Here is a 9,280-nt window from a genome sequence, read left to right as displayed (position 1 = left end):
AATATTTTTATATTAAGTTCTTTTTTTGTAATTATTTGTTTTTTTTATGCACCATAAAGAGTTTTATTATTGTTATTATTAGTCATCTTTGAATAGACATACTATTCCAATATCATAAATAAAAATTACAGCGACTTTTCGCTAGTATACAGTCTCCATATCGAACGATAGCTGTATAGACCTGTGCACCTAATATATGCATAGATGTCTGTTTATAAACAATCACGGTAGTTAAGCGCCGCAGACGATTACAGTTGTGGGCGGGCCTGTTGTCACGTCACATATTGTGTGACACGCTGTGACACGAATATGGTTACAAGTTTTAACTAGTCACTGTATCTACTAAAGCACCATTAACTTAGCACCATTGTATAACAAATCTTTTCAATTAAATAAAACTATGTCATATAGTTCCAAACATAGCAGAGCTTCTGTGGGTGATAAGTACTATTTTCTTAATTACTATAGATAAACATGATATGGACATTTTTTTGATTATTTTAATTGTGTTTTGTTTTTGCTTATAGAACAAGTATGGCATTTAATTAATTATTAAAAAATTTTGTAGTCTTAAAATGTAGGTACCTACTTTTTTTTAACAAAAGCTAACCCTTCAATTAATTAAATAATTACTATATAATTAAATAATTAACTGATTTCCAAATATATGAGTTACCTAAATAAATATAATATAATTTTAATATTAACTTCATTTTAATATAAATCAATTTATGTATACTACCTACATGAACACACTGTTAACCCAGATAAGGTTGTCAGAGGTACTTGCCATGCTTACTTGAGATTTCCTCATCTCTGGGTAAACAATGTTATTCGGTGTATTGTGATTAGAAGATTAATAATAATAATACACTGAAAAATTATGACAATCATATATAATAATGAGCATAATTATGTCGCTGATCTTACACCTAATCTTTTTGTGTGATATGGAACAGATATCATGACTAAAGATGTGCGGCTACGATCTCACTTCTGCGCTCTACCGCAAAAATTGACAGCATTGCGGTTATTGTATCACTCAGTTCCTCCAGCTGTGTATATATTTATGTCATAATAGTTAATATTTATAGACGGCTATTATTAGTAACGAATACTTCATTTGTATTATTTATAACAAGGTTATAAATTTATTATGAGGCGTATACTATCTGCTTGTGTTTTAAAGCTTCGCGTAAAAACGGCTGAACGGACTAGTGTGACATTGTCGCCTATATGTCAACATATATGTTAAAGAAAGCACAGAAAAATATTCTTTAAAGAGATGAATCAATTATCCATAAAACAATAGATGTCGTATAATTATTGTTGTCGTTTAACTATCTTTGTTGTGGTGATACGGGACAGATATCGCGACTAAAGATAGTGCGGCTGCGGTCTCACTTCTGCGTTCTACCGGAAAAATTTACAATATTGCGGTTATCGTATCGCTCAGTTCCTCCAGTTGCTTGTGTAGATATTTAGGTTATGTTACCCAATACGTAGGATATAGGAAATTATTATTAGCAATGAATTTTCCATTCGCTGTCTTTAGTATTTTCGCTATTGACCCTAATGCTAATAATGTATTTTTATATCCACCTGGAATGGCAACTAATAAGACTCCCACCTGATTGTGAGTAGCACAGTCATCTATATATATGTATATATATTAATAACATCCCGGATATCACGTCATCATATACCCGGTACTCATATGCGAGGATTGTTCGCTAAGTAGAACTCACTATCACTATCAATTAAAATTAGATAAATTGATTTCTGTAAATTTACATTTACGTTATTTATTTGATTATCTATTTATTACACTAGAAGTATACCATGTGATGTTACTCCTTACTGAATTCGTAAATGCATTTCAGTAAGGAGTATTTATCATTAACGCAACAAGTGTCGCTGACACATGCGGACGCGTCGACCAGCGGAATGGTTGCGGTGCGGTGTCGCGGCGACGGAGTGCAAGTGCTTATGTCATTTTTCCGCGCCGTCTTCGCGACGTAGGCGGGGCCGCCCCGCCCAGCTAAGCACACGCCCACTCGTCTTAACTTAAAACGTTACTTATAAAATGTTACAAAAGGTCATAACTGGTAAAAGATTCTTAAAAAAAACACCCCTAATTAAGTGGTAAAATCTTTATTCTTAGCTTTTATTTAATACATTTGGATTTGATAAGTGTCTTTGAAAAGTTAACGTTTATCAGACTTTGAAACTTTATCAAACTAAAATTTTTGAAAACGGGTTTATTGGTATTATTTACTGATTGCTTTAAAATGATTGTTCAATGGAGAAGTCTAATTAGACACCAAGTTATACTAGAATCTAATCTAATTCGTCGAAATTTGTTACGTGTGTACGTAGTGAACATTATTTATATTGTTTTATATTTTTTCTACTTAATATTTTATACGGTATAGATTGGATTATTAAGAATACACTAAGTCTGAGAACTTTGTCTCTAACCACGAGAAAATCAGGAAACCCGCAATTTATAGGCATCTCTCTCGACAACGACCGCAACACCCTAAAAGAACGAGATATGCAACTACGCTTTACAATGAAAAAGCTCATAATATTTCCCTTTCAACAATGGAACTAAACAAAAATATATTTAATGACACAAAACTTGCGTGCGTCTCGCTCGTCCAGTATATAATAGTAACGAGTGCGAGCAGGAGGTGGATGACGCGCATTTTCCCAACAAATGAAGCATGGCCAAACCGCAGATTAACCGCAGAGAATGGAGGCAGCGAGTGACAGAATGGCGGCGATTCAGTAGTAGAGAGTCGCGCGAACAGTGTACACGCGCGCAGCCTCCGTCGAATAACGCGCTACGCACGTTGACTCACCGCGGCGCGTTGGTCAACACGCGGTAATACCTGTGACGGACGCGGACACGGGGACTTACGCCGGCCACTACACTACAGTCAACACGATCAAGAAACCGGCGCCGCGGCGTTGACGCAACACGCGCGGGAAATCTCTTGAATAAATTAACGCTCAGCTGATGTTGACAGCGTGCGCACCATCATCACATAACTTAGAACGAGCTTCTGAGAATAACGACCGGAACCATTAATCCGAATGCTTGGCCAGAATTTATATGCTTTAACGCTAAACTCTACCTTCGTGAGTCACCTAAAATGACGAAAGTTAAGTTGAAACAGAAATCTCCAAGGTCTGTTACGAAGTAGTGCGCCGGGTCGAGGAAAGAATTTTATTATATAAATAGACGCGATTACTGTGTACACAAGGACATTATATTATGCATGTGTACTTAACAGTTAAGTGAATAAGTTAGTATTACAAAAAGAAGATTGAAGACTAATATATAGGTAGTATAAAAATACAAACGGACTATTTTTACTATCGAAGAGACTGAGCTGAAACAAATTTTATATCCAAAGAAAATCCACCTAATTTTGTCAACAAAAGTAATACTCGGATACTTCAACTTTGAACGCAGCAGGAGACGCGAAGTGATTGTTACTGGAAGACTGCCAATAATGAGCTCTTAAAACAAACGATCAATTAGTCATCAGTCAATAAAACATAGTAGTAAGTTTCGATAGCGCCGCTAACGCCACCAGAATCTTACCCAGGCGACCTTGGTGTGTGGGAAAGCGATAGTTTTACGTAGTGAGGTTTCCATCGACGTGTGAGTGACGCCAGCAGTGGTAGTTAGCAGTAGTGGAGTAGCGTGTGATGGTGTAAGGATGCACCTGCCGTATGAGTCGCGGAGCCGACGGCGCCGCGAGATGGCGGACCTGGAGCCTTGTTGGATGCAGACTATCATTGAAAACACTAGAGCTGAACATCCAGATCTTGGTATGTATCTGTATAACGTGTAACTATATGTCTATAAATAAAAATCCGATATTCTGATTCTTATAACATTATAAATTGCTTTATGACCTCGGTGGCGATGTAGTTAGCAGACGACTTCTTGTGAAAGAGATCGCAGGTTTAGACTACTGTGATACTAACATAGAAAATAAAGTATCAATATAACTACATAATTCAATGCTCTATATAAATTGGAACGGTTCTTTAATAAGATAGAATTATAATTAAGTAGTTCTTTTGATAATTGTATGTAAATTCAAATTCAATTCAAATTCAAAAATCATTTATTCATGTAGGACATTTTAGCCGCTTATGAACGTCAAATTTTTACATTATAATTTTATTTTTTTCCCTACCGTCCAGTTCGGTATATAGATCTAATTGAGAAGAACTGGCAAGAAACTCAATTGAATTACTTTTTTTTTAAAGCCAGTTTATTTACAATGTATATTTATATAGGTGTCTATGTCTAACATTAAATGAAAATTCAGTGCATGAACAACTATTGCCATGCACACTCGTCATTCAAGTAATCGTTTAGTGAGTAATAGGCTTTGCTCAGTAAATATGATTTAACAGATGTTTTGAATTTATTTAAGGGTAATTCCAACATATCCTTTGGTATCTTATTGTAAATTTTTATACCTATTCCCTTAAAAGACCTATTAACTTTTTCTAAACGATACTTGGGGACAGCAAGTTTGTCTTTAAATCTTGTATTAATATTATGAATATTGCTGTTTTTTGGAAATAAGTCAAGATTTTTATGAACATATAGGATATTTGAATATATAAATTGAGAAGCAACGGTGAGAATATTTGCCTCTTTGAATTTCTCTCTTAATGAGTCACGACTCTTCATACAGTAGATCGCTCGAACGGCACGTTTTTGTAATATGAATATATTTTTAATATCTGCCGCTTTTCCCCATAGTAATATTCCATAAGAGAGTAAACTATGAAAATAACTAAAATAGACTAATCTAGCAGTATCAGTATCAGTGTACTGTCTAACCTTACGCACGGCAAAAGCTGCTGAACTTAGTTTCGCTGCAAGGCTTTGAATTTGTGCACCCCATTGTGTTTTATTATCTAGTGTGATTCCTAGAAAGACAGTAGATTCTATAAATTCCAGAGATTCGTCATTTAATTTAATATTGCAATTAGTATTAAAACTTTTAAACAGAGAGAAATTAACACATTTTGTTTTTTTAGCGTTTAACATAAGATTGTTAGTTGTAAACCAGTGCAGGAGACGCCGCAAAGCACTATTTACATCGTCATAATTATTAGTCATTCTATTAACTTTAAAAATCAATGAAGTATCGTCTGCAAATAATACTATGCCGCATCTATCCTGCATGGCATATGGGAGATCATTAATGTAAACTAGGAATAAAAATGGACCGAGAATAGATCCTTGAGGTACACCCATTTGCACAAGTGACCCGTCAGACGTAGCGTTGCTAACCTTCACTTTCTGTATTCTATCAGATAGATAAGATTTTATTAAATTTAAAGCATTGTCTTTGACGCCATAAAAAGCAAGTTTTTTTAGCAATGTATTATGATCAACGCAATCAAAAGCCTTAGAAAGGTCACAAAAAACACCTATCGCATCCATTTTAGTTTCCCATGCAGCAAATACGTGTCTAAGCAACTCTGCACCTGCGTCTGTAGTTGAACGACCTTTGGAAAAACCGAATTGACTATTGTGGATTAAATTATTTAAATTGAAATAACTGACAAGCTGCATAAGGATTATTTTTTAAAAATTTTTACTGAGTGCTGGGAGTATAGATATAGGTCTATAATTTATTGGGTCACTCTTATCTCCAGATTTAAAAAGCGGTATGATTTTGCTAATTTTCATTATGTTAGGAAATTTACCTTCATCTATACATTTATTGAAAATAAAAGCAAGAGAGGGCGCAATAATTTCCATTATACTATCTAGTATTTTAACAGATATACCCCATAGATCCTCTGTTTTTTTATTATTAAGCTGTTTGAATATATTATTTCTACTGATGATGTATGTCTAAAGTTAAATACAGCTGATGACTTGCTAACATTGTCTGTTAGTAAAGTTTCAGCAGCAGACGGGGAAGATTTTAGAGCCTGTGTCGTAATTAATGGAATATTAGTGAAATAAGATTCGAATGTATCCGCGACCTCTGTGTCGGAATTTACCAATTTGTTATTAATATTTAAAGCTATTTTACTATTTTGAAAATTAACTTTTCCAGTTTCGCTATTTATTACTTTCCAAGTGGCTTTTATTTTATCTTTAGATTTAGTTATTATTTTACCTAAATAGAGAGACTTAGCTGTATGACAAACCTTTTTAAATATTTTCGAATAAGATTTTACATGTTCATGAAATAAGGGATCGGATATATATATGTATACAATATCATTATTATTTACATGTTTTATTTTCCTCCGTCACTCTAGAAGTGTCTTTTCGGTAACTACATATATCTTCATTTTTATTCTCTAAAATAGCAAATCTTTACTAAACCAAATTCTATTCATATATCTTAACGCATGTGTTAAGTTTTCTTTGGTATTTATACTTATATAAATAGCAAAGAAAACTTCAAGATCTTAATCCTACATATAATAAATTAACGTACGTACAAGAGTTTTGTTATATATATTAAACTTTAGGGAACGACTACATACATACATATTTATATCATATAGAAGATATTAGATTTGATTTAATAATACTTGATGATTAACAAAACATTACTGTGGTGAATAATAGAACTAATTTGACAAAAAAGATAAAATTTTCCAATACCGTATGTACTATATAATACCTACATATAACAAGAAGGTAACTGATATAATACAGATATTAGAGACAAACTATTATTAAGGAGAATTTATCCTAAATAGTACAAGTTCCAAAACAATTAGAATTTATGTTTATATGTTTGTGAGCGCTAATTTCAGAAACTGGTTAACCGATTTGCGTTCGTTTAGTTTTGCATTAACGTATTTCAGTAAGCTTCGCTGAAATTATTTTATTTTGATATATTATTTCTATCGGTTCACAAACAATGAAGTTGTACGCTACAAAGTCGCGGCTTCGGCTTGTACTAATGTATAAACATACTATCTTAATAATAGAAGAACAAAGTTTAGATTTTTTATTTATTTCAGTTAACGTCATGGCTCCTATGATACATACTTTACAGACTAATATACATATACCTCGCCAATCAAACATCGCCATCTAGTCTCAAACTAAACAGACCCTTACTTGCATCTACAACTATCAAATCGGTCACATTTATTAATAAGATATAGTCATTTTGCTTCAAAGGAAAATTATTTCCAAATGTATTTCGTAAGCTGCTAATATAAGAAAAAATATAATATAATATTTGCTTAACTTATGACCAGTGCCTTAATTGTGTATCTATGTTATTAATAACAAAATTGATGGGTTTGCGATTATCTATGAAGCATTTGAGAGTAGCAATTACAAGCTAAGTTGAACCGTTCTCAATTGCAACCCACAAATAATGCATAAACTAGGTGTGAATGTGGATTAGTTGGCTTCATATAAGAATTGTTTGTCCCTCACATCTCAACACATCTATATTAATAATTCCGTCAAGGGGTACGGTAGACTCGAACGAAACCTTATGTGAATAACAAAACATAAAAAAATATTTATTTCGAGTCGACAACATATATCCGCAAAATTCGGATTATGGAGTATTTCGTTAAATTCTAATAACACTGACAAACAAACTGCAGTCGCCATCTTTTCATGTTACTACGTTACGTCGTTGGCGTTTCGCGAAAATATAGTTTTTGACACTTCTTTTCACAGCACACAACAAACATTTACAGCTAAGTATGTGTTTTTTTAAATTGGCTAATTGCGAGACAAATTTGACAATATTTTTTTTATTAATTTGTTTCACGGCTCTGAATATAAGTCCTTTTTAGCCCAACTTAAAGTTTTACAATATAAATTACAAAAATTAAAATCAATGTCCAATGTCAAATAAATGATGAACTTATTAAAAAAAACTTAATAACAATCACAATTTCTTCACATTTTATTATTACACACATAATGCCAAGTATTTGCATTTTTTAAATAAGGTTGTTGCACTATTGGAAATTAATGTTATTTACCCATTTTTATAGGTTATATGGATATAATGTGTGGGTCTTTATTTAAAAAGCATTAACACAAAATTAAAAAAGTATATATAATAAAGTTGTTGTATCAAAATAGATTTTGCTATTTTTCACTAAAATAAAGAATAACTGCCTTTTTTATAAAACAAATGACTTTTCCATAGTGTCATATATTATTTAGCCGATTGAAAGAAAAAAAAATGTTGGTTTGTAGATTAATACTGTAAAAATTACTATTTGTACGGAATTGATGTCCCTGTCGCCCCGCGCCCCGCATGTTTATGGGGGCTCGACCCCAGAGTGGGGCATAGCAAATGACTAACGCGGGGCGAGAGGGAATTTGAAAGGAAGAGGAAATGGATAGGAAAAAGGGGAAGACGGGGAAAAGGACGGTAGTGGACCACGTCGTCGTACTGAAGGAGCGACAAAACTAGGAACTCGGCAAATCCCGGAGAGTCGCGCGGACTAAATAAAAAAAAGAATGTAAATGACGATCAAAAATGGGAAAGATATTTAGATGAAGCAATTAGTTTTTAATATATGGCAAAGTAGAGAGTGCTTAAAACAAAGAGGTTAACAGAGAATAAACCTTAAAAGTTATACGTTTTGTTAATTTATTTTGAATGTTGATTTAAAATAAAAATTATTTGTATAAATACTTTTGCACTTATTATTTACTATAGTATAGTAGTATTTATTAAACACAATGAACGAAGCTTTACGAATCTATGCCTTGCTTACCTTTAATATTCTTTGAGAACCGATGACTACAGAAATATCTACCCGAGCGAAGCCAGGTTTTCATATAGTATTAAAATAATTAAGGCCTAGGTGCCACTGTGTTATAGAGCCACGATTATGTCCCTATTTCATTATTTATATATCGCCTATGTTCATACTTGTGACAGAATATAACATCAAGTTATAAATTAAGATCCAATCGTTTGTTTTAAAAATATAACAGACAACAGACAGCAGTGCATTTATATATAGCATGTATTATAGTTTATTGCAATCACAAGAAATCACTAAATTAGAAGAATATTTATGTAAGTAATATTTTAAACAGTTCAGTAGTAGTTTCGTTTTCATTTCATTTAGTAGTGCGTATCCTTGAGCTATAAATTGTAGTCGTGTCTATTAAAATAGAGGAAGTCTCGGAATGTAACAGTGATAACCGAAAATATAACGTGACGTATTCGAAGTTTTAACAACATGTGGGCAAAAGAAAACAAATTGCAATATA

At 32.9% G+C, this 9,280-nt stretch overlaps 1 protein-coding gene across 1 annotated transcript in view; it reads left to right on the top strand.

Annotated features, from left to right (window-relative positions):
- Window positions 1-2,813: 2,813 nt before the first annotated feature.
- Window positions 2,814-9,280, top strand: part of LOC131847138 (protein lozenge-like) — a 64,264-nt gene continuing 57,797 nt past the window's right edge. The window contains exon 1 of the mRNA XM_059196607.1: window positions 2,814-3,846. Coding sequence (XP_059052590.1) covers window positions 3,735-3,846 — 112 coding nt within the window. The 5' untranslated portion in view covers window positions 2,814-3,734. The remainder of the gene's footprint in view (window positions 3,847-9,280) is intronic.

Source organism: Achroia grisella, unplaced genomic scaffold (assembly GCF_030625045.1).
Source record: "Achroia grisella isolate CSIRO2021 unplaced genomic scaffold, CSIRO_AGI_Agris_v1 utg516, whole genome shotgun sequence".
Lineage (NCBI taxonomy): Eukaryota > Metazoa > Arthropoda > Insecta > Lepidoptera > Pyralidae > Achroia > Achroia grisella.
Note: the sequence above shows the minus strand (reverse complement) of the source record. Positions and strands in the feature narration are given on the sequence as shown.